The sequence below is a fragment of the Miscanthus floridulus genome, chromosome 8 (genome assembly GCF_019320115.1).
Source record: "Miscanthus floridulus cultivar M001 chromosome 8, ASM1932011v1, whole genome shotgun sequence".
Classification (NCBI taxonomy): domain Eukaryota; kingdom Viridiplantae; phylum Streptophyta; class Magnoliopsida; order Poales; family Poaceae; genus Miscanthus; species Miscanthus floridulus.
In genome coordinates this window covers 12,022,138-12,048,738 of record NC_089587.1, presented here as the reverse complement: position 1 = coordinate 12,048,738, position 26,601 = coordinate 12,022,138, and the positions used below count along the sequence as shown (strand labels likewise).

At 42.1% G+C, this 26,601-nt stretch overlaps 2 protein-coding genes and 1 pseudogene across 3 annotated transcripts; 2 read left to right on the top strand and 1 right to left on the bottom strand.

The window, feature by feature from the left end:
- LOC136475727 (receptor-like protein 2) overlaps positions 1-14,914 on the top strand; it is a 54,543-nt pseudogene extending 39,629 nt beyond the window's left edge.
- Positions 14,915-15,612: 698 nt separating this feature from the next.
- Positions 15,613-17,698, bottom strand: LOC136475729 (large ribosomal subunit protein eL43z). 2 transcript variants are annotated; one of them, XM_066473320.1, is made up of 5 exons: positions 17,567-17,698; positions 16,518-16,557; positions 16,347-16,435; positions 15,997-16,079; positions 15,613-15,918 (listed from the first exon to the last, which is right to left on the bottom strand). In XM_066473320.1, the coding sequence occupies exons 1-5, from the start codon at positions 17,567-17,569 to the stop codon at positions 15,855-15,857; spliced, it is 279 nt and encodes a 92-aa protein (XP_066329417.1). In that variant the 5' UTR covers positions 17,570-17,698; the 3' UTR covers positions 15,613-15,854. The 2 variants fall into 2 exon arrangements, with proteins under 2 accessions (XP_066329417.1, XP_066329416.1); XM_066473319.1 differs by lacking the exon at positions 17,567-17,698 and having other exon boundaries at positions 16,518-16,569.
- A 320-nt stretch (positions 17,699-18,018) lies between these two features.
- LOC136475728 (large ribosomal subunit protein eL19x-like) lies at positions 18,019-23,978 on the top strand. The gene is made up of 7 exons (XM_066473318.1): positions 18,019-18,139; positions 18,221-18,283; positions 19,499-19,692; positions 20,435-20,557; positions 20,632-20,945; positions 21,281-21,330; positions 23,691-23,978. The coding sequence occupies exons 3-7, from the start codon at positions 19,581-19,583 to the stop codon at positions 23,713-23,715; spliced, it is 624 nt and encodes a 207-aa protein (XP_066329415.1). The 5' UTR covers positions 18,019-18,139; positions 18,221-18,283; positions 19,499-19,580; the 3' UTR covers positions 23,716-23,978.
- Positions 23,979-26,601: the final 2,623 nt, after the last annotated feature.

The window sequence follows — 26,601 nt, the reverse complement described above, 5'->3', positions numbered from 1 at the left end:
CGGCCAAAACGCACCGGCGGTGACGCTCCGTCGAGGCGACCGCACCTACATGATCTACAACGTCCCGCGAATCTATCACAGCCCTCAAAACGGCAGCAGGCGCACCAGAGGGAGCTCCACGCTGGCCATGGCGGCGTGGGCACGACGGTGCACAGCACAATCCCGACCATGGTGCAGTAGAGGCTAAAGTGGAGCGAGCATCACGCTCAGGAGCTCACCACGATCACGCCGGTGTGCTTGGTGAAGACGGAGACAGGCTGGAACGTCCTGGCCACGGCGAGGTTGATGGTGGCAGAGCTCCGGCCGGTCTCGGGGAAGAACGCGTTGCGCCGGGTGATTCCGGCCAACACAAGCGACGCGAGCAAGCCGAAGAGGAGCGCAAGGTCGAGGCAATTGTGTTGGTGTAGCTGGGCATGACGGACGCGGTTTGACGGTGGCTACGCCGAGCGGCGGAGCTGTTCAGTGGCGGAGCAGAGTAGAGGGGAAAACAGAGAGCGACGGTGGTGGTGTTCCTATTTATAGCCGGGAAGAACGCACCCGGCGTCGACAACTCACGCACGAGCTCGCCACGGAGCTTGCTACGTGTCAACGCGCGAGGAAGCGGCGCAAAACGATCGGCGGCGACAACTGCGTGGCGTCGGCGGCAAGCAGAGAGGTGGCGCTCGGCTGGTTTTGATTTTTGAAGTATTTACAGAATTGCCACTGTGTTAATTTTGCAAATTACTCACAAATTTTCTAAAGAAGTTGAAAATCTCCAAAAATGAAAGTTGCTCAACTTTTCAAACTCTACAACTTTGCTTCAAGGAACATTTTCAAATTCTATCTCCATTTTGAAATTTGAATTTGGGGTGCATTTGAGCATTTGAATCATTTCAAAATTACTCCAAATTTTATATGTAAACTTGAAAAACTTTGAATACCAAATTTGATCTTTATAAAATAAGCTTCAACTTTGCTTTTTGTCACAACCCCAAATTCCAAATGGATTTTGAATTAGATAAAAGGGGCAAAAAGGACCTTTATGATTTGAATTTGAATTCAAATTTGATTTGTTTACCTTTTTACTTTAACTTTGATTTTTGACCAGCAACATGGCCCATTAGGGTTATTTGAGTCAAATGACACATGGCCTCACATGATCACATGAAATTTAACCCTTGTGGTCATGATCTTTATTTAGAGTTTGAATCACATCACACATAAAATAACAACTTATGAAATAAAGCTTATTTAGTGTATGCATTCAAAATTTTCTACTTTATGAATGCTTTGCAATGCATATGATGACATGTCAAGTTTTAGTGCTAGGTCAAAACACCAGAGGTGTTACAACCCTTTCCCCTTAAAGAAATCTCGTCCCGAGATTTAAAACCAAAGGCTAAGTAATGGAAAAGGAAATGTGTCAAGCTAACACATCATAACTTTATTCAAAAGGCTAGTGAGGGGGGTTTCCATTCTGTTGACAAACGAGATAAGTTACAATATAGACAAGGTTTTGCAACTAGATAGAAGCGAAGAAGTCAGAAAAGTTTTCTTCTAAGTAATCCTCGGACTCCTAAGTAGCTTCATCTTCAGTGTGCTGATTCCATTGTACTTTGTAGAACTTGATTGTACATCTTCGAGTGACTCGATCTTTCTGATCTAAGACTCTAATAGGGTACTCAGCATAAGTCAGATCAGGTTCTAGTTCTACATCACCAAAGTCGATCACTTGGTCAGGTACTTGAAGACACTTCTTTAACTAAGATACATGGAAGATATCATGCACAGCTGACATGTGATCTGGTAGCTTGATGTGATAGGCGACCGGTCCACATTGTTGTTGGATTTGAAAAGGACCGACATAACGGGGCGCCAACTTTCCCTGAATCCCAAAACGATGAACTCCTTTCATTGGCAATACCTTGAGGTAGACATGATCTCCCACTTGAAATTCTAGCGGTCGTATCCTCTTATCAGTATAGCTTTTCTGTCGGGATTGAGCTACCTTCATATTAGCTTGTATGAGTTTAACTTTCTCTTCAGCTTCCTTGACCACATCCGGTCTAAAGAACCAACGTTCTCCAGCTTCTGACCAATTTAAAGGTGTCTGACATCTACGACCATACAATGCTTCGAATGGTGCCATTTTAATGCTCTCTTGATAGCTATTATTATATGAGAATTCAGCTAAGGGAAGGCATTCATCCCATTTAGCACCATAGGAAAGGACACATGCTCTTAACATATCTTCAAGAATTTGATTTACCCTTTCAGTCTGTCCATCTGTTTGCGGATGATAAGCAGAACTATAGATAAGTTTGGTTCCCAAAGACTCATGTAGACTTTTCCAAAACTTAGATACAAACAACGACCCTCTGTCAGAGACAATGGTCTTGGGTGCCCCATGCAGACTGAAGATTCTATCAAGATAAAGTTTTGCATACTATTCCGCTCGATATTTATCTCTAACTGGTAAGAAATGAGCTATCTTGGTTAGACGATCAACAATAACCCATATGGAATTGTAGCCTGCAGATGTCCTGGGTAATCCTACAATGAAGTCCATACAGATATCTTCCCACTTCCAAGATGGAACTGGCAATGAATGTAATGGACCTGCAGTCTTCATATGAACCGCTTTGACTCTCTGACAAATATCACACTTGGCTACATATTGAGCTATTTCTATTTTCATTTTAGTCCACCAATATCTCTTTCTTAGATCATGATACATTTTATTGCTACCCGGATGAATGGAGTATCTTGTAGAATGAGCTTCATCAAGAATCTACTTTCGCAGCTCCAAATTTTTGGGTACTACCAATCTATCCTTGAACCATACAACATCTGATTCATCAATCTTGAAACATGTTGGTTTTCTAGATCTGACTTTATCTTTGATATGGGCTATACCCTTACTTTTCTGTTGAGCAGCAATGATCTGATCTTTGATAGTGGACTCAATTGCAATATTGGACAGGGAACCTTGTTTTATGATTTGTAAATTCAGATGCTCCATCTCTTGACACAATGTTTGTTGCATAGGTTTCATAGTCAGACAATGGCAATGACTTTTGCGACTCAGGGCATCGGCAACCACATTAGCCTTGCCCGGATGATAATGCACTTCTAAGTCATAATCTTTGATAAGTTCTAACCATCTTCGTTGCCTCATATTCAACTCTGACCGAGTGAAGATATATTTCAAACTTTTGTGATCCGTATAGATATGACAGATATTGCCCAATAAATAATGTCGCCAAACCTTGAGTGCATGAACAACAGCAGCTAATTCAAGGTCATGGGTGGGATAATGTTCTTCATGCTTCTTGAGTTGTCTGGAAGCATATGCTATGACTCTGCCTTCTTGCATCAGAACACAGCCAATACCAATTCCAGATGCATCACAATAGATATCAAATGGCCTCTCGATATCAGGTTGTGCTAATACTGGTGCAGTGGTTAGCAATTTCTTCATTGTCTGAAAGGCCTTCTCACATTCTGTTGACCATACAAACTTAGTTTGATTTTTCAGCAGTCCAGTAATTGGCTTCATAATTCTGGAGAAGTCAGGGATGAACCGACGATAATACCCTACCAACCCTAGAAAACTACGAACTTGATGAACAGTGGTAGGTGCTTTCTAGTTAAGGACTTCTTCTACCTTGCTTGGATCAACAGCTATACCACCAGCAAATAACACATGACCCAGAAATTGTACTTCCTCCAACCAAAATGCACATTTACTGAATTTGGCATATAGTTGGTGATCTCTTAATCTTTGTAGAACAATACGGAGATGTTCCGCATGTTCCTTTTTGCTCTTAGAATAGATAAGAATGTCATCAATGAACACCACTACAAACTTATCCAACTCGGGCATGAAAACTGAGTTCATCAGGTACATGAAATGAGCTGGGGCATTGGTCAGCCCAAAAGACATGACTAGATACTCATATAGACCATATCAGGTGGTAAACGCTGTCTTCGGCACATCTTCTCGTCTGATCTTAATCTGGTGATAGCCTAATCTCAAGTCTATCTTTGAGAACACCTTAGCTCCCGCAAGTTGGTCAAAAAGCAAATCAATTCAGGGTAAGAGGTATTTGTTCTTTATGGTGACTTCATTTAACGGTCGATAGTCAACACATAACCTTAAGGTTTGGTCCTTCTTCTTCACGAAGATAGCAGGGCATCCCCAAGGTGATAAACTGGGTTGAATGAAACCCTTATCTAACAACTCTTGTAGTTGCATTTTTAATTCTGCTAGTTCTTTAGGTGGCATCCTATATGCTCTTCTGGACACTGGTGCTGTTCCTGGTTTCAGATCAATTCTAAACTCTACATCTCGGTCTGGTGGCAGACCAGGTAGATTATCAGGAAAGACATCCGTAAATTCACATACCCCTGGAATTTTCTTGGCTTCTTCAACAGTAGTTGCACAGACTGTTTCCACTGTACTCTTAGGAAAGGGAAGTTGGATGAGAAGTTGGGTTTTGCTATCAGGTGCATTTACCCTTATGGTTCTACGTAGGACATCTATGATAGCCCCGTGTTGGGTTAACCAGTTCATATTAAGGATAACATCTATATCTTGATCCTTTAATATCAGCATATTGGTAGGGAACTCATAACCTCCCAAATCAATAGGTACATGCTGAACTACCTCCCTTGTACAGATTCGTCCCCGAGGCGACTGTATATGATATGGTTCTTTTGTTTCCCCAATAGCTATCCCATGCTTCACAACAAATGTACGATTGATGAATGTATGGGATGCACCAGAATCAAATAAGGTAATTGCAGGATGCTTAGCAATGGGAAACATACCCATCATTACTGGTTCTCCTTCTGGAATAGATTCCACCTGAGTATAGAAGACCCTTCTAGTTTTCTTCTCAGCCTGACCCTTCTGACTATTCTAAGCATTGCCCTTGTACTGATTCTAAGCTTGAGTAACAGGGGCTTTGGGTGCATCAGGATTATTCTTCCTAGGATATGGACATTCTCGGGAAAAGTGTCCAGGTTTACCACAATTATAGCATGGATAATTGTGATTCTGGGGAGTAGCATTGCGGTTTGCATTATTTGTATTATTTTGCTGCTGCGGTGCCTGATGAGGATAAGGCGTATTAGTTGCAGGGCGAATAAAGATTTGCTGCCTGCCTTGGCCTTGTTGTGGGCGGAATGGTGCACGGCCATGATTCTGAGGATGGTAGACTATCTTTTGACGCTTTCAACTCGATGATCCGGAAGCAGATATTTTCTTTTTCTTCGCCTCCTTGTGTCAGCGGTAATTCTCCTCCGAAGTGATAGCAATGTTGATTGTCTCATGATAAGTTGCATTACCACAAGTTGCCATCATGGTCTGAAGTTTAGTGTTCAGGCCTCTAAGAAAATGATTCTTCTTCTTCCTGTCAGTATTCACATACTCTATAGCATACTGCGACAGGTGATTGAAGCGCCCAACATAGTGCATCACTAGGTGCTCCCCTTACTTAAGAGCCAAGAACTCTTCTAACTTCATGGTCATTACACCATCTAGAATATAGTGTGCCCTAAAGGCATCCTTAAACTCCCTCCAGGTGATTTGGTGACCAGCGGGCTGTACTGCTACCAAATTTGCCCACCAGGCACCAACAGCTCCTCGGAGTTGCTGTGCCGCAAACCTTGGTTTCTGAATCTTGGTACAGTGAATCAGCTCAAACTTTTGCTCTATTGTCCTAAGCCAATCGTTAGCTTCTAAAGGCTCTTCTACCTTAGAGAACACAGGTGGACGTGTGTCAGTAAAATCAACATAGGTTGACTCGTCATTTCCATTATTACAATGGCCACGATTAGGGTATGGTGCCTATTGGTTCTGCGCCAATTCCCTTAACAACCTAGCATTCTCTGCCGTTGCATTGACGAGTGCGGCTATGGCATCTGCTATAGTTGAAGGCATTTGTGGAGGATTTGGGTACTCATCATCGTCATGCGAGCCACTAGCAATAGCTCGGGTGATAGGACGAGGCATCTATTAGAGAAACATGTTTACTTACATTATTCTTTATTGAAAGCATTTTAAAAGGTTTCATGCTACAAAGGGTTACTTATTTAAATTACATGTCTTGTATCCCACAAGACAACCCTAGTTTACTAGGAAAGCAGTAAATGAACTATTACTACTCCGAGCTCTCAGTCATCGGCGTCCGTGCCCATACCGGACGAAACCTCATCTTCATTTGAGAAGTACACTAACTCCTCAGGATCCTCCTCCTCCTCTTCATTCTCGACTTCTCCTGGATCTACAATCATTTCTTCATCTGTAACTTCACCATCCCCATGAGGAGGATGAAGTTGAGCGTACATCATGTGGACATTCTCATGAAGAATGGCATTGTCCATCTCCAGGTCTTCTACGTAGAACTCCAACTCATGGACGCATTCATTAGCCGCATCCTCTCGTGTCCAGGCTTCATTTCGCAGCTCCATGGTCATGGTGATGCCCCTTTGCATTTTCGCCAGCTCTTGATCTTTGGCATGAGCTCGACGAAGAGTGTTGAGCTCCTTGTTAAGGTTCTCGATGTTGGTGGGATTGCTTGAAGATCCTTCATCTCCTAGTTTCTTGGAACTTCCTTCACCAAGTTCATGGTTTCGTGGTGCCAACTGGTGACGAGGGACTCCATGAGGTCCGGTGGACTTGCGTGTGGTTACCTTGGTCTTTGCCATAGCCTGTATAATTTAGGGTAGGACTATAAGAATAGCTTGAGGATAAAGGAGGTTAGCAAGAATGGGATTGACATTACTTACCCAACCACTTCTTAAGGGGAATTATTATGCAAGGTGTTCAAGCATGATGCATGAATCGATCTTATGAATCTAGGTACAAAAGATTTATATAATCATAAGTACTAGATTTTTAATACATAGGACAAACCTAATCATATTATCCGCCATGAACTTTCAAATAAGATAGGATTGAGTCTAGATCAAAGGTAAGAAGAAAGAAATTTGAACTTTAAAATATCAAGTTTACTTTCTTTGATCCAAACCAATTTGAAGGTTTCTAAAGTAACCTACAATGATCTTAGATGGGAACTGCTCTGATACCAGCTGTGGCAGAACCTCCTATGAAATCAGGCCCACGTGCACCTATCGTTGTCTTAATAGACCTTGGATAGCGTACACAAGTTCCCAACAACTCAACAGGTCTGTCGGGTGTCCTCGGGAAACCCAAATCATCCATGAATCTTTCTTTGAACAGGATCCCAATCATAGACATTGCAGATTACAACAGTTTATTCAAATATATACATCAGAATAAAAGATAGCGGAAGTCTTAAGATAACATAGTTTACAAACCAGTTGTTTTCAAACTTACAATACCATAAGTGTCATACAACCATAGTAGCGGGATAATATTACATTAACATTATTTATCATACAAACTAGTGCCTTATCCAAAGGCCATTCATCATTCCTCATCGTCATTGACTTCAAACATAGACATGCAGCAAGGACCAAAACAAGCCTGCGCCTGCGACTCACCTGCAACAAGGGTTAATAAACCCTGAGTACAAAAGTACTCAACAAGACTAACCCAACGTAAAGGGGGTGTAAGACTTTAGAAATGCAGGTGTTGGGGCAAGGTAAGGATGTAGCAAGATTCAAAAGTTCTTTGCCAAAAGCTTACTATTTTTTATTCTATTTTCAAGTTTTACCCCTAAGTCTTCTTAGTTCATTATCTCAAACTAAGTGTTCATATCCTATGTTCCAATCCTTCTCATTCCATTCTTTTTCTCATGTTTTAGTAATTCACTAGTCCTACATTACTTCTGTAATGAATCGAGTCTCCATATCCGCGGAGCACCGGCAATTCAAATTGATTCAAGTCCCAGCTGGGGATTCCTTATCACACGACATATGTAGAACTTAATCTTGCATATATCAACCTCGCTACTGGATCCTCCTATACTAAGCCATCTCCACGCCACCCGAGAGCACAGCACACCTCAAATCCGGCCACATTCTAGCCATGAGGGTACACGCTACTCCCGCCATCTCTCCACTCCCAGTGCGTGGGCATTCGTCTTAGTATCGGATTAGCCGAAGTAGGCTTACCGGAGTATGTGACCAGTACTACAAAGTGTCTCGTTCAGAAGATCCACAATGAGTGGCCTTAAAGCGACATAGTCGGCAACATTACCCAACATTCAAGATAAGTCGCCCGACTAGTCTCTAGTTCATTCTACCTTCTTTCGTTCTTTGGCCAGTATGCCATCTTTGATTGTATCGAAACTTTTATTTTGAAAGCCTATCATAAAGCATACTAAGCATTCTACGCCTTTGTAAATGAAAACATCTTCAAGGATGGTAAACAATTAATAAGGTAGGCAATGCATCAAGTAGGTAACATTTGAATTAATCAACTTAATGCAGTAAGTAACATAGGTGATAAACTTTTCAAAGTAAACAAGGTAATGGTTTAATGCATAAACCGAGGCTTGCCTTCGTTGATGATCTCAGGTTCCGGATCAGTACCACAATTATCGAATCCCATGACAACCGAGGATTCTTCCAGAACTTGCTCAACTAGAATCGTTTCACTCTCGGATTCTACACAGAATGATAACATATGCTTTAACATGATGATAATATAAACATGATGCTGTCATGGTACATGAAATATAACAACACCTCGAATACAACTGTTTTCACGGTACAGTTGCAAGCCAACAAAACCAACTTGTAATTCTACCATCAAGAACCACACATGTGACTTGACCAAACTGATCTTGAAACTCTACTAGTCACAAAACATGATCAAAACAAGATCAAACACTAATCAAACACTTAGGGTTTGCTTTTATTTATTTTTGAATTAATTTGGAAATAAGCCCAAAAATGAACTTGTTCCAAATGACCTCAAAATTTTATGTAAGCTTCCTCATGACAAATTAGTGTACCAAAACAAATTTCATAATTTTTGGAATTATACAGTGGCCTACAAAAATCATGGAAATTGCATTTATCAATTAATGGACTGAATATTTGAACATTAAAAATTTATTCAAATTTCAAGTTTCATATTTTTAAACCATACTAGAACATGTACAAAAGCTACACACAAAGTTTCAGAATTTTTGGAGCTATGATTATTTTCCTACAAATTCTTAAAGTTTCAGCACTATTCAAAATTCAAAAATAACCAAATCTTACTATTCTCACTCTCTCTCTCTCACTGACACAGAGCACGGCGGCGCTGCCATCACTGGTCGGCCAAAACGCGCCGGCGGTGACGCTCCATCGAGGCAGACCGCACCTACATGATCTACAACGTCCCGCGAATCTATCCCAGCCCTCAAAACGACAGCAGGCGCACCGGAGGGAGCTCCACGCTGGCCATGGTGGCGCGGGCACGACGGCGCACGGCACAATCCCGACCATGGTGCGGTAGAGGCTAAAGTGGAGCGAGCATCACGCTCAGGAGCTCATCACGATCACGCAGGTGTGCTTGGTGAAGATGGAGACGGGATGGAACGTCCTGGCCACGGCGAGGTCGATGGTGGCGGAGCTCCGGCCGGTCTCGGGGAAGAACACGTTGCGCCGAGCGATTCCGACCAACACAAGCGACACGAGCAAGCCGAAGAGGAGCACAAGGTCGAGGCGATCGCGTTGGTGTAGCTGGGCATGATGGATGTGGTTTGACGGTGGCTACGGCGAGCGGCGGAGCTGTTCGGTGGCGGAGCAGAGCAGAGGGGAAAACGGAGAGCGACGGCGGCGGTGTTCCTATTTATAGCTGGGAAGAACGCGCCCGGCATCGACAGCTCACGCACGAGCTCGCCATGAAGCTTGCTGCGTGTCAACACGCGAGGAAGCGGCGCAAAACGATCAGCGGCGACAACTGCGTGGCGCCGGCGGCAAGCAGAGAGGTGGCGCTCGGCTGGTTTTGATTTTTGAAGTATTTACAGAATTGCCACTGCGTTAATTTTGCAAATTACTCACAAATTTTCTAAAGAAGTTGAAAATCTCCAAAAATGAAAGTTGCTCAACTTTTCAAACTCTACAACTTTGCTTCAAGGAACATTTTCAAATTCTGCCTCCATTTTGAAATTTGAATTTGGGGTGCATTTGAGCATTTGAATCATTTCAAAATTACTCCAAATTTTATATGTAAACTTGAAAAACTTTGAATACCAAAGTTGATCTTTATAAAATAATCTTCAACTTTGCTTTTTGTCACAACCCCAAATTCCAAATGGATTTTGAATTAGACAAAAGGGGCAAAAAGGACCTTTATGATTTGAATTTGAATTCAAATTTGATTTGTTTACCTTTTTACTTTAACTTCGATTTTTGACCAGCAACATGGCCCATTAGGGTTATTTGAGTCAAATGACACATGGCCTCACATGATCACATGAAATTTGACCCTTGTGGTCATGATCTTTATTTAGAGTTTGAATCACATCACACATAAAATAACAACTTATGAAATAAAGCTTATTTAGTGTATGCATTCAAAATTTTCTACTTTATGAATGCTTTGCAATGCATATGATGACATGTCAAGTTTTAGTGCTAGGTCAAAACACCAGAGGTGTTACAAAAATGATGGTAGTAACTCACTAATTTAGCACCACGATATCTCGAATGACCTCTAACTGGTATCATATCTTCCATATTAGGAATGTCTATGTTGTTGAGGAGGCAAAACTCCTTTACCTCTTCAAAAAGAGCATCCCAACCATTTTTCCTCATTTCATTCATATTTCTCATCACAGAGCCAATTAATCCTATTGCACGAACAATGTTTTGATTTTTTTTTGCAAACATTGTGACAGGTCTTGAGTCATCCCCAATACTCTGATCATAAGATGTAATATGAACACAAATTCAAATGACTCCATTCTTTGAATCAATCCAGAGGCTGTAGTTTTCTTTTCCCCATCAGTTCCATCTTCACTAATATTCTCTAACACCTCCAGTACAGAGGACCACATGATCATAAGACGTGCCAATGTTTTGTGATGTGTACCCCACCATGTATCACCAGGCCTAGCAAGACTAGTTTCTTGTTTTTTCCCTCTCTCGAAAAATAGCACCACTATCTAATTGCTCAACAAGCTTATCATGGTGACTTTGAAGGAGTTGATCTTTCCTCTTGCAAGAAGCGCTAACAACATTGACGATTGAAGTGACATAATTGGAGAAATCAAAAGTTGAGCCACAACACTTGGCTACAGAAACTACCACAAGCTGCAATTGATGAGCAAAACAGTGGATGTAAAAGGCATATGGGTTTTCATTCAATACCAGTCTTTGTAACCCATAAAATTGTCCTCTCATATTTGAAGCTCCATCATATCCTTGCCCTCTAATCTTGGAAATAGATAGACCATATCTTTTAAGCATAGTATCCAATGCTTCTTTTAGTGAAGGTGATGTGGTGTCAGAAACATGTTTAATGCCAAGAAACCTCTCAATCACACTTCCTTTATCATTGACAAACCTACAAGAGAAAAGAGAAAATAGTGTTACTTGAAAGCAACAAAATAAAACCAACGAAATAACCAAATGGAGAGGAGGTATATACCTCACAACCACAACCATTTGTTCCTTAATAGATGCATCACGAGCCTCATCAACAAGCACCGCAAACCAACGATCTCCTATTTCACTTTTAATTAACTCACTTGTCTCCTCTACACAAGCCCTAGCCAAATCTTTCTGAACCATTGGACTACTCATTTGATTATTCCCTAGAGCATTTTCACCATTCATAAGTGTAGCTTTAGGATCCTTCTTTCTGTACCATTCAAGCATATCCATAAAGTTCCCTTTATTTCTTGATGTTTTAGACTCATCATGTCCACGAAAGGCTAGAGCTTGCACAAGGAGAAATCTAGTAATGCCTAACATGATAGTTAAACGAGCTTTATATGCCCCCTCTCCTGCTGCACTTGTAACAGTCCACACATGTTCAACACTTTGCCTCTGATTTTTGAAATCAAGTGCACGCTTTCTTGCATTACTATGAAAGCCATCAATTGATTGAGCATGCTCCTTGAAAGAATCCTTTGCATTCTTCCAATTTCTAAACCCAACTTTGGTGAATGTATCATTACTATGAAACCCAGCTTGTTGTGGCTTAAAGAGATAGCAATAAAAGCAATAAGCTGCATCCTTGGCTACACTATACTCTAACCAATCAAATTGATCAAACCATGATCCAACAAATCCTCTTGATTGGCCTTTACCATCTTTTTTGTTTTTGAAAACTTATGACCAGCTGGCCTATATGGACCTATTTGTAGATATGCTCTCCTTGCCTCATCCCTAATGTCATGATGAAAATCATCAATTGGCTTCCTGTCTCCTGGATTAGCAACTATATCTCTCATATCAAGTTCAATCCATGGTCTTTTTTGCTCAACACGGCTCTCTATAGTTTCGGCACTACTCTTTTTAGCATAGTATTTCTCCATTCTAAGGTATGAAATGTTGCAATTGCAAACTAAGACTCAAATACTCAATGACAGTCCTGCTCAATGAAATGAAATATTCATTACTTTGCAATGTAAAAGGTAGCAATCATGGAGCAATTTCAAAAAAGAAATGGCATCTGTCATCTGACCTGCTGCAGTGGAGGAGCAATTTCAGCAGGGGGCCGCGCGTGGGGGCGTGGGCGCGCCATGCGCGGCCGGCGGGGTGGCGGGGGGTGAGCCAGTGAGGGCTTGACCGACGAGGCGGGCAGGCGGCGACCTGGCATGCGGGGGCGCGACGCGCGGCCGGCTGGGAGCCAGGGACTTGGGGGCTTGGGGCGGTCGGGAGTCGGGACGGGAGGGCGAGGCTGAAGGCGGACGGGAAGGGAGGCGGCCAGGGTGGAGGCGGGCGGGAGCTGGCCGAGTGCGATTGTGCGAACGGGAGCCGGGCTAGGGCGACGGCCAGTTGCTGGGCTGACTTCTCCTCTGGGTGGGCTAATGGGCCAGGCAGCCTTTTTATGTCATTTTTATGAAGGAACTTCTCACTGCTCTTGGGCCTCACCCCGGTTTGCAGCCCGGGGCCCAAATCCACCCCTGCTTCCAGCAGCCTCGTTGTGCTTGATGTCAGCTTCAACTGCCTCACCGGGAACCTGCAAGAGCTAAGCTCGTCAGTTTCTGATGTGCCAATGCAGGTACTGAACATCTCAAGCAACTTGTTTACAGGACAGTTTCCATACACTACATGGGAGGCGATGGAGAGCCTGGTTTCTCTTAATGCTAGTAACAACAGCTTTACTGCAAGAACTCGCCGTCCTTGGTGGTTCTTGATCTCAGTTACAACCAGTTTAGGGGAGAGCATACCCCCTGGTCTTGGTGTTTGTTCCATGCTAAGAGTGCTCAAGGCTGGCCACAACAACCTCAATGGAAACCTCCCTGATGAGCTCTTCAATGCTACCTCGCTGGAGTGCCTCTCTTTTCCCAACAATGGTTTACAAGGAATAATTGATGGCGCGCATATAGCCAAACTGCTTAATTTGGTCATCCTTGACCTTGGAGCAAACGATTTGAGGGGCAAGATCCCAGGCTCCATAGGTCAGCTGAAGAGATTGCAGGAACTCCATTTGGACTACAACAGTATGTCTGGGGAGTTGCCATCAACCTTGAGCAACTGCACAGATCTTATAACCATCAACCTCAAGGGCAACAGCTTCAGTGGAGAGCTTGGCAAGGTCAATTTCTCTACCCTGCACAATCTCAGAACTTTAGACCTTCTATACAACAACTTCACCTGCACAGTTCCAGAAAGCATATACTCTTGCAGAAATTTGACTGCATTGAGGCTATCTGACAACAGCTTAAATGGGCAGCTTTCACCAAGAATAGGTAATCTGAAGTCCCTCACCTTCCTATCCCTTGGTCAGAACAATTTTACAAACATCACAAACACCCTTCAGATCCTTAAGAGCAGCAAGAAACTTACCACTCTTCTGATCGGATCCACCTTCATGCATGAGACCATGCCAGATGATGACAGCATTGACGGTTTCGATAATCTTCAGGTTCTTTCCTTAGGTGGGTGCTCCTTGCTGGGGAGAATACCTCGGTGGTTATCCAATGTCACAAATTTGGAGATGTTAATGTTAAATAACAATCAGCTAACTGGACCCATACCCGACTGGATCAGCAGCCTAAAGTTCATGTTCTATCTAGACTTAGCAAACAACAGTCTTACTGGGGAAATTCCAATATCTTTAATAAAGATGCCAATGATGAGATCAGAGAAGACCACAGCACATTTGGATCCAAGAGTCTTTGAGCTACCAATATATGTAGATACAGCATTTCAATACCGCATGGCCAATGCTTTTCCAAAAGTGCTCAACCTAGGAAACAATGACTTTGTTGGCGTAATCCCTCCAGATATAGGCCTCTTGAAAGAGCTCCTTTCACTTAATTTGAGCTTCAACAGATTACACGGAGATATCCCAAAATCGATCTGCGATCTGACAAACTTGCTGGTGCTCCACTTGTCAAGCAACCATCTAACAGGTGCAATCCCAGCCGCGCTGAACAATCTACACTTCCTATCTAAATTCAACATTTCTTTCAATGACCTAGAAGGACCTATTCCAGCCTCAGGTCAGCTTAGCACGTTTGCAAATTCTTTTTTTTTTACTCGAAAACGCAAGAGAACTGCGCTTCATTATATTAAGAAGAAAAAAAGGGGGAGAGACCCCAGTTACAACACACACCACAGCACGTTTGCAAATTATAGCTTTGATGGAAACCCGAAGCTCTGTGGTACAATGCTGGGTCGACAGTGCAGTCCATCAGAGACAGGTCCAGTGTCTGTTGTCTATACAGAACTGTATGCCAGCAAGATCATCTTTGCAATTGTTTTCGGTGTTTTCTTTGGAGTGGGAGTGCTATATGATCAGATGGTACTATCTACATATATCGGCTAACTGAAGCCAACTGAAACGGGCTACAATAATGTGTCCTAAATTGACTGAATGCGATTGATAGAACATAGTTGAGAAATAACAGCTCTGTAATTGTTATCACCAGCACAACAATTGTATGATCTCCAGACAAAATTAGGGAACTCAGGCCCAGCAACAAGATCTGTATCTCTGTCATTGGAGACATTCAGTCAGTGGTCTTTGTTTCAAGAAATTGGTTGAAGCTGCTGGAGGATGTCATTAGAGGTAACAAGTTGAGGAAGTAATCGGAAAATAACTGCGACGGTGCAGCATGCAAACTTTTAGTAACTTTCATTTTAGAAGAGATTTAACTATATTTTCGATGTTCGAAAATGTACTGTCACGTGTATGAAATTGTGTGGCTCTTGTCAATCAAAAGTGAAAATAACTTCATTTGCATCAGGTGTGGATCGTCTGTGCAGAAAATTGTTATTTACTCATTACATAAAACAGCAGTCACCAGGTAGGAAATACGTCAGTAGTTCAAACTATACCATTCCATTGAAGACAGTAGCCTATGAATAACGACAACTAAACATTCAGCTAACCGAGAGTCAACCACCAGACCAATAAAGAACTTTTCTATTTTGAGAAGACGCAGCATTATCGGTAGAATTTCAACAAGAATAGCAAACCTTCGAAGCAGCCAAAAGAGTAGAAACCACAACAATTTGACGTCATTAAGACAGGCAAAGGATCAAACACTTGTTAAATTCATAAAGGTAACCAAGTACAAATCTTAGCACCCAACCTTTAGAGATCCTAGAGCATAAACCAAAAATGCTAGAGCATTATCTCGGCCAAACAGCCAGTCTCATGACTTAACTAGAGAACCCCAACATTCCCTGACAACAGCAACTAGAGAACCCTAGCATGCCTGGCCTGACGAGCAACTAGGAGAACCCTGATATAACGAGATAAATCATGCTTCAGTCTGCTCCCTCAAGCGACGGATCGTGCTCCTGACAGTGACTGCACTAGCAGTGCTGCAATACACAAAAGAATTTAGCCATGCTTAACAAATTATGGTTATGGAACACAAGATGAGAGTCAGAAAAGATTACTTCATGGTGTAAGCACCGCCAGCCTTGACCTTCCCACAGTCCTTGCATCCCCAAATTCCAACTGCTTTCCTCTTCACAGCAAACTGGAAAGACAACACAGCAAAAGTGGGACACATCTTAGAAACAAATTGCTCAACATGCCTAACATATTATAAACCATTCAGATATGAGAATAAACAAACAAAGATATTTAAGAGCGATTGCCTTCATGTGCTCAAAATCAGTCTGCAGCCTACAGTTGACAACAGTCTAGTAGCGGCGATAACGAATACATAAAGACAGCTTGCAGTGTAATAGATAAAAAATAGCAGACTCAGATGCAGAAGCAGGCTAACTAACAGAAGATCTACCTTCCCACAGAACTCGCAGAAGTACTTGGAATGCTGAGATACCTCCATCTTCTTGATCTGCTTACGCAAGCTAGCACCATACCTGGTTCCTATAACATTATAATTTGCAATGTTAAATTCATATCCCAGACGCACAAATTGGGAAATATGTCATATTTTTTGAGCATGTACCATATTTGCCAACAATTCCGGCCTTCTTGGTGCGCTTAGTCTGCATAGGCATTATAAACAAAATAAATTACACAGCTGCTCACTAGAATTGTTCAATGCAATATAACTGGTAAGTGTAAAACTCTAACTTCAAGACTAATGTTAGTATCAATATAAAAGATTGTGCACTCAGGTAGGTTAACAATCAGCAAGAGAAAAATTATAATTTCTTAAATAAACACTAGATATGTAGACCACTAAAAAACATTAAGTTGAGTTAGTTGCCATTCACTCTCCAATAGCAGCAAGAGAAACCTATATATATACTTTTGAAAAGCAAAGGCATAACAACTATATCAACACAAGTGGAAAAAGTATTATAAGCCACTGATTTATACATGAGGTATTCAAATGTTAATCTTTGCACTGGATACTACTTTCATGTTTCATGCTGCCTGGCGCAGCAGAGTGGCTTCAGATTACATGGCAAAGGTGTCAGGTGACCAAAGTGAGTTTACTAAAAATGTATGTTTCCAATCTGCTGCAACTTGCACAAGCACTCAGGATGAAAACCACACTGATGTGTTGTGGCCTTTACAGTTCGCACCTCGCCCTGGCGAACCTGAGGTAGCAACTTCTCCAAACCTACACGGCTACACTGCACAAAAGGCAGTGTGCCACTCTAAATTGCACAATCCAGGCAAGCAAAATCCAACTACCCGCATGACCCTACCTGGCTAGCCGCTAGCACTAAATTGCACTTTAAGCACAAGCTATTCCAGATTTCCAGTGCTACGACCAACGACCTTCAACTTATATGAAAACACAGCGACTGATCTAAAGTATGATTGCTATACATGCTCCTATTCCGAAAACTAAACTATGGAGCCTAGCCGAATACATGTCGAACTGGAGCTAGACTACGAAGTCTACGAAGTCCAACACTAGATCTCGCGCAACACATCATAACAAGCGGGACAGACAGAACTAGGCATCCGCCACACCACAAACAACAAAAGGAAGAAACCTTGGTCACAGGAAGAATGGGAGGAAGAGGTGACGCGACGTACCATCTTGGCGACGGGAAAGCAAGCGAGGTGCGGGGCGGCAGCAGTAGCGGCGGCGGCGGCGGCGCGCGTGAGGGTTAGGCTCGAGAAAGAGGTGAAGAGGCACGAGAGAGAAATTATATAGGAGGTGCTAGGGTTTCGTGGAAATATGGATCGTGCCTCTGTGCTCTTATGGGCCGGGCCAAAATGTCTATTCGATCCCTTTCAGCAACGGCGCGCGACTTCAATGGTGCATCGGCAGTGGCAAAGTCTATTCGATCCTTCTCCCCTCGCTGCGCCCCTGTTTCACGAGCCACGGCCGAGATTGAGAAGACAGAAGAGAAGCGGGGGTGGCGGGCGAGTTGGAGATGGTCCGCCGGGCCGGACGGAGATAGTTTTGTGGCCTTTGTAAATGGGCCATGGCCCAATAGTAATGAACGGAGGCCTGCTCCGCTTTAGAGCCGAAAACCCTAATCCCCGTGGCCATTTTGGGCACGTATAAGCCACCGCCGCCGCCCCACACCCGCTGAGGCGCTGATCCTCTCCGGTGTCGCCATCGCTTCGGACAGCGCGGCACCAGAACCTCCGCCTCCGCAGGTGAGCTCGCCTTCAAACGCATCTCCTTTCCCGCTTCTTGATCCGTTAGGGTTTCAACGGCATCTCCATCGTTTCTTGTAGGTCTTGGAACTCACCGCTCAAGGTTATCTATCGACTTACGCCTCTCCATCTTCTTCAAACGTGGTGAGTCAGCCCAACCGAGAATGTTGCCTCACCTTGATGCTAGCCGTTTTTTTTTTCTATCACGTCCCATGTGCTCAGGCCTTGGACAGCTCTGCAATTTCTAGGCTTCCTGCTAGTACTCTGATTAGTCTTTCAAGAAAAGCACTCTGATTAGATATATGCCGACACGTTGCTACCCGCCCGTGTTTGGTATTTCTCAGATTTTTATAGGGTATCCATTACCACAATAAAAAGCACTCTGATTAGATCTATGCTTATGTAGCGGTATGTGCACTCAGTGAATTGGTTCTGCTTTGTTTCTTGTTGTCTAACCGATAGGAAAAAAAAGGGACCTATCGTCTGTGTACTGTCGGTAGGTGCATTGAAAATTGTGCGACTTCGCTGAAGCCTGTCTCGCTTCTTGAATGTGCTTGTATGAGTAACTAGTTTTCGAGGCTCTCCAGTTTTATTTTTCATTTATAGCTGTTGCCTGTTGGTGGAGCTACATTGTTAATAAATTTCATATGGCGTACTGGAAATGAGGTAGATCCTAATTAAATTTCTTAAGCTGGTAATAAGATGCTAGTACATGACAAGATGGCATGCAATTTATTTGCTGCCAGAGGAGAGATGTTCAGAACAGGTAAGCCAACCATGAAAGTAACTTGGTATGTCAGTATTATAAATTAACTAGTCTGGGTTAGCTCGCCTAAAAAACTAGGCTCTGTTAACTGTTCACAAAATTTGGGTGGTCCACCTATACCGTCTCTGAAAGTTACTTGTGCTCTCAATAACACAAGGATTTGACACAGTGAAATCGATTTTCTTGACAATTTATGAACTTCGTCGATAGAACTCCGATGTATATTTGACCCTGAGGTTGATCCTCCAGCTATATCGATCAACCCCTGTAGGCTGTAGCTGTACCTGAATGCTGAAGCTTGAGATGTAACAGTTGGAGCAACTACTCAACAGCATGAAGCAAAGCAAGTCCTACTATATTAGCAGTAGCTTTATCATCAGTTCATCACTTGCAGTAGAAAGACATTCATCTTGATTGTTTGGTTTGCTTGCCTGCTTTCAGTACAACTTTTTTTGTTCGATCTTGTTGCCCTGTACCTGGTTATTTACATGATTACTTGCCCTTTTGGTGGTGCAGTAGCTATTTTTACGCAATCTTGTTGCCATGTACCTAGTTATTTACACAATCTTATGTTTTTCTTTTGTCACTTGCAGGGTGCTTGCTGGTATCCTTGCAATCCGGTAGTTGCAGTGGTTGGGGTTGACTTCCTGCTATTCAGAAACACAGTAGCTGAAGATGGTGTCGCTGAAGCTGCAAAAGCGCCTCGCCGCGAGCGTCCTCAAATGTGGCAAAGGCAAAGTGTGGCTTGACCCGAATGAAGTTAGTGAGATATCCATGGCGAACTCCCGTAAGACTTATCCGCTACCCCCTGTTGATTAATTGCTCACTGGGTTGGGATTGTATGGATCTGTGGGTGAGGTATTTATTTGCTTGGTTCAGAATATGTTTGGCGTTTGCTGTGATTTTTGAAATTCTTGTTTGAATCTGTGGCTGTAGCTGTTCTAGTTTGTTGCGTGTGTACCCGTGTGGTTTCTAATTTGTATATGATACTAGTTAACCTGATGCAATTATAGTTTTCTTAAAATAACAAATCCAGTTTATGATTATTTCTTTTTATGTATTATTATATTTGTATTGTTTGTGTATATGTGATTGTAGATTTTGGCTAGGACTGGTATTGCATGTGTATCAAATTGTGAATAGCATGGAATTGCATAGCTTGACATAATTGGCACATGTAGTGCTCATATTATTGGTCACTGTTAATTTTACATTTGATTACTATCTGGCCATGTCTGTCTTGCTAAATGTTTGCACTGCTTAGCCAACTCAGATTTTGTCATGTTGTTTCTCAAATCTCAACTTATCATACTGACCATGATTGGGCTCTTTGGGATAGTCCTTAGCTCAAATCTTTTAAAATCATGGGATTTTGCTGGGCTTTGCACATGAGCTTGCGATTTACATTTACTTGACACAATGGATTAGAGTTTTGAAATTGTAGGCAAGTATAGTATTTTATATGCTTATTATTCTGCTCTAAGTTTGTAAAGGAACATAAGTGGACCATGTTTTTGCAATACTTACAGGCCAGAACATCCGGAAGTTAGTTAAGGATGGGTTTATTATCAAGAAGCCTCAGAAGATCCACTCTAGATCCCGTGCAAGAAGGGCACATGAGGCCAAGCAGAAGGGACGCCACTCAGGATATGGTATGCTGCTGCAACTCATTTATGTTACTGTTTTCAAGGATGGATCAACTTGTGCGAATCTGATGTCTTTATAGGAAAACGTAGGGGCACCAGGGAGGCTAGGCTCCCCACCAAGGTTCTGTGGATGAGGAGGATGCGTGTGCTGAGGCGCCTGCTCCGCAAGTATCGTGAGGCCAAGAAGATCGACAAACACATGTATCATGACATGTACATGAAGGTCAAAGGTAACTCGTTCAAGAACAAGAGGGTGCTTATGGAGAGTATCCACAAGTCCAAGGCCGAGAAGGCCAGAGAGAAGACACTTTCTGACCAGTTTGAGGCCAAGCGCGCCAAGAGCAAGGCAAGCCGAGAGAGGAAGATTGCCAGGAGGGAGGAGAGGTTGGCCCAGGTATGACAATGTTATATTGATTCATACCTGCATTTTTTCTAAACATGGGTGCAGCTGCTGCTTCATAATATTCTGGAATATCTCTATTTTTTATGGTCTAGTGAAATTTGTCAATTGCTAAATCTTGATCTGTTGAAAAAAAAATTGTGGATCAGTGTGCTAACATTTAAATGACAAGCTGCTAGGTTGATTTTTATGTATATTTTGTATCATTCATGGTTGCATTGTAGTTTATAAGTTTCCCTTAGTCCTTTTTAATGGCTACATGTTTGGTGTGTTTATAGGTCTTACAATTTGTTTAGAATCTTGTTTAAATGTATGCTTTTATCGTATAGGGCCCAAGAGAAATAGCACCACCAGTCTCAGCCACAGCTCCAGCTACTGGGTAAGTGCCTTGGAGCTCTTTGTTTTGTTTCCTTACAACAACAACAACAACAACAACAAAGCCTTTAAGTCCCAAACAAGTTGGGGTAGGCTAGAGTTGAAACCCAACAGAAGCAATCAAGGTTCAGGCACGTGAATAGCTGTCTTCCAAGCACTCCTATCTAAGGCTAAGTCTTTGGGTATATTCCATCCTTTCAAGTCTCCTTTTATTGCCTCTACCCAAGTCAACTTCGGTCTTTCTCTGCCTCTCTTCACGTTACTGTCCTGACTTAGGATTCCACTACGCACCGGTGCATCTGGAGGTCTCCGTTGCACATGTCCAAACCATCTCAACCGGTGTTGGACAAGCTTTTCTTCAATTGGCGCTACCCCTAATCTCTCACGTATATCATCGTTCCGAACTCGATCCCTTCTTGTATGACCGCAAATCCAACGCAACATACGCATTTCCGCGACACTTAGCTGTTGAATATGTCGTCTTTTCGTAGGCCAACATTCTGCACCATACAACATAGCAGGTCTAATCGCCGTCCTATAAAACTTGCCTTTTAGCTTCTGTGGTACCCTTTTGTCACATAGGACACCAGACGCTTGCCGCCACTTCATCCACCCTGCTTTGATTCTATGGCTAACATCTTCATCAATATCCCCGTCCCTCTGTAGCATTGATCCTAAATATCGAAAGGTATCCTTCCTAGGCACTACTTGACCTTCCAAACTAACATCTTCCTCCTCCCGAGTAGTAGTGCCGAAGTCACATCTCATATACTCAGTCTTAGTTCTACTAAGTCTAAAACCTTTGGACTCCAAAGTCTTCCGCCATAACTCCAGTTTCTGATTCACTCCTGTCCGGCTTTCATCAACTAGCACTACATCGTCCGCGAAAAGCATACACCAAGGGATGTCCCCTTGTATGTCCCTTGTGACCTCATCCATCACTAAAGCAAACAAATAAGGGCTCAAAGCTGACCCTTGATGTAGTTCTATCCTAATCGGGAAGTCATCCGTGTCTCCATCACTTGTTCGAACTCTAGTCACAACATTGCTGTACATGTCCTTAATGAGCCCGACATACTTCGTTGGGACTTTATGTTTGTCCAACGCCCACCACATAACATTCCTTGGTATTTTATCATAAGCCTTCTCCAAGTCAATAAAAACCATGTGTAGGTCCTTCTTCTTCTCCCTATACCGCTCCATAACTTGTCTTATTAAGAAAATGGCTTCCATGGTTGACCTTCCGGGCATGAAACCAAATTGGTTCATAGAGACCCGCGTTATTGCTCTCAAGCGATGCTCGATAACTCTCTCCCATAGCTTCATAGTATGGCTCATCAACTTAATTCCTCGGTAATTTGTACAACTTTGAATATCCCCTTTATTCTTGTAGATCGGTACCAATATACTTCTCCTCCACTCATCAGGCATCTTGTTCGATCGAAAAATATGGTTGAACAGCTTGGTTAACCATACTACAGCTATGTCCCCGAGGCATCTCCACACCTCGATTGGGATACCATCCGGTCCCATCGCCTTACCTCCTTTCATCCTTTTCAACGCCTCTCTGACCTCAGATTCTTGGATTCTCCGCACAAAGCGCCTATTGGTGTCATCAAAAGAGTCATCCAACTGAAAGGTTGTGTCCATATTCTCACCATTGAACAATTTGTCGAAATACTCTTGCCATCGATGTCGGATCTCATCCTCCTTTACCAAGAGATGCTCCCTTTCATCCTTAATGCACTTAACTTGGTTGAAGTCCCGTGTCTTTCTCTCACGAACCCTAGCCATCCTATAAATGTCCTTCTCTCCTTCCTTCGTACTCAAATGTTGGTAAAGATCCTCGTACGCTCTACCCTTTGCCACACTTACAGCTCGCTTTGCAGTCTTCTTTGCCACCTTATACTTCTCTATATTGTCCACACTCCTGTCATGGTACAAGCGTCTATAGCATTCTTTCTTCTCCTTAATAGCCCTTTGGACTTCCTCATTCCACCACCAAGTATCTTTAGCCTCACGTCCCCTTCCTTTGGTTACTCCACACACCTCTGAGGCTACCTTCCGAATGTTGGTTGCCATCTTGTCCCACATATTGTTTATGTCGTCTTCTTCCTTCCAAGAGCCCCCTTTGATAACCCTTTCCCTAAATACCTCTGACGTCTCCCCTTTCAGTTTCCACCACTTTGTTCTTTCAATCTTAGCTTGTTTATCCCTACGGGCACGTATCTGAAAACGAAAATCTGCCACCAAAAGCTTATGTTGAGAAACAACACACTTCCTTTGTTTTGTTTCCTTGGATTTTTTATTTTTTATCATGTTTTTGTCATTGATGTGTTTTTCTATGTTTGACCGATGTCACAGGGCACCGAAGAAAGCAAAGAAGTGAAGTATTATTGAAACAAAGCTGTAGCTTTCTAGTCCAGTACTCCGTACTTTATAAGCACTAGCCTAGCTTTGGAGCGCCTGAACTATTTTGCTGTTATATAACTTCGTGTCTTGACATTCGAGTATCATATCTTGATTGTTCTCTGCTGGATAATGTAGTAGAGATGTTTATGCAGAGTTTGGTTGGAACAGGGCCAATCTTTGTTTGGATCAGATGGTCTTGGGAAATGTGGTTATGTTTTATGAAAAATTATCTTATTATTATTGTTATGTGATTGAGCAATTGACGATAGTATCCCATTATTTGAGGTGATCTCTCTTGATCGAAGGGCTGGTAGTGCTACTGGTTCAGGTCCGTGGATTTCCAGTTTTTTACACCCAAAAAGAGAATTCGGGACTGCGGCAGGTTCTAGTTTTTATTTGAGAAAATTTTGTATTTGGCCCTAAATTCTTATTTGACATCGAAACTGAAAATCATTCATATATGTCCTGAACTCAAGTTTTTCTTTCCTATTTGACACTTTCGTTAGTTGGATTGTTAACGGTGTCAAGTCCTATGTGAAAAGTCCATTTTACCCCTAGAGTTTTTTACTAGTCCTGGCACTTCATGGTTAATATTGTTATATTTTATGAATGTTTTTATCTTAAACTGCAATGTTTCAGTTTTTACTTGTGTTAAATAAATAAAGGATTAAATATCATCTTATATAATTACGTATAATTATATTCAGTTTGAAATTAATTATTTAGATACATGAATAACAACAATAAAATAGGTCTCCAACAACATCCAATTTGAAAATGACATGCAGCAGAACAATAGCACATTTATTTTAGAAAACTCACATGTTCAAGATAAATGCAATATTTAGCATCCATGATCACAATAATAGTCAAGATACATTCAGGTTCACATGCACAGAAACATTTTCACAGGATTTCATCCATTACAGACATCTAACACAATACATATTTAAGAAATTTTCTCATACAAGAATCACAAACTCAGCCTTTTTTTGCTTCTTGTGCTCAGTGCCGGACTACTAGGCTGAAGTCTTTTGCTCCTCGTGCCCATTGCAGGGCTATAAGCTGCGACAAAAGATTCTTTGCACCATTTTAATCTACTTCTTTCTTCCTCCTTTTGCCTTTTAACTCGACAACAACAGCTTGTGGTTTATCTTTGGATGAGGGAAGCTCAATTGAAAGTGGTTCATGTTGATTTGAACCACTTCTGGACCTATACATGTTCATGTGTATGAAAACATTTGAGATATATTTGATATACATTTCGGTAATAAAGAACTTATAAATATATTGGATATACATTTCATATAGAAGGGGTTGGAAAATGCAAGCATATAAAGTTGACCATGGGAATTTACTGTTAGATAGAACTGCTTGCAAAATCAACAAACTAACCATGCAAAATAAATTCAGATTTAGTATAGGCTACCTTTTTTATGCTCCAGAGTTAGAGGAACCCTGCTTTCCCTTTTTCCTACTTGTTATCTCCGAGCTTATACTACAAAAAAGAAGAGAGTTTGGTACTTAGAAGTCACCATTAGCTTTCTATTAGTAGAATATTTATTTAAGTTTTTATTAATTACCTTCATGTTGGTCTAGAATTAGAGGCAGCACCCTTTCTCTTCTTACTAGGTGTGGGTTCAGGTTCCAAGTTTTGACTACAGTAATATTGAAAGTACTAGGATGAGACACCATGAATTGGAATCTAAATACAGAAAGTGGAAATTGAGCTAACCTTGGTGGAAAAGTCATAGAACGTATTGGTGCTTCATCCTCCATTGGCACAATGGAACTCTCTGTTGATTTGGTAACCTTCTTCCTCTTTTTCGGTGTTCCTCTACATAAGCAAATAGATAGTAAAGAATATGATCTAATTAAAAAATATGCATAGAAGATGAAATGTACCTAAGAGTTTTCATTGCTTCAATATCTTCTTTGCTGCCCTTCCTACAGTTGTGCCAGTGATGCCCATATTCCTTACAGATAGGACATTGGTGCTGCCCTTTTTTACCCTTCTTGTCACTACGGCCTTTGTGTCTCTCGGTTTTATGCCTACCAGCTACAAACATTAGTAGTGGTCCATACATGAAGAAGCCATGGGTAGATTTAGGCCACTGTGTCTTGTCAGGAATAGCAGGGATTAATGCACTATAGGCTCCTCTAAATTTCTCAATGGAGTAGTAGAAGTCAACATATTTGTCAATAGGTGCATTAGGTAGTGCTGTAATGAATGCAAGGGCATGTTTGCAAGGAATGCCAGAGACTTGCCATTGTCTGCAAGAACATGTTCGATCAACCAAGTTCACCACAAACCTAAAGCCGCTGCCACCAAATAAGGTAATTTCAGCCACCTCTTCTGAGCATTCTGATACATCCAAGTTCAATTCTCTACTCTGTTCATTTAGCTTCTTAATTATGTGGGGAAGAATAAAGCCATCTAATTTCTTTTCAATTTTTCTCCTTTGGTTCCACTTGATCATAATTAATTGTCTGATCTTATCCATCAAATCATCAAAATTCATGGACTTGTATTGCTTAATCCAATTGTTGAAGCTCTCCGCCAAGTTGTTGGTCACATAGTCCACTTTGCAAATTGTTTTGAATTGACTTCTAATCCACAACTTCTTGTGACGTCTTAGGTAATCAGTTGCAGCAGGCTTTGCTTTCTCCATCTCAGCCCAATGCTTCTTAAACAAGTATGGGTTCCATGAGTAAGCTGCTGCCCAGAGGTGATCATCAAACACCTTCCCACAGTACCTCCTTTTGAAATTAGTCACCAAGTGAAACATGCACTCTCTGTGCTCTACCTGTGGAAATACTTCAGCAACAGCTCCCATGATTGCTTGGCCTGCATCAGTGCTTA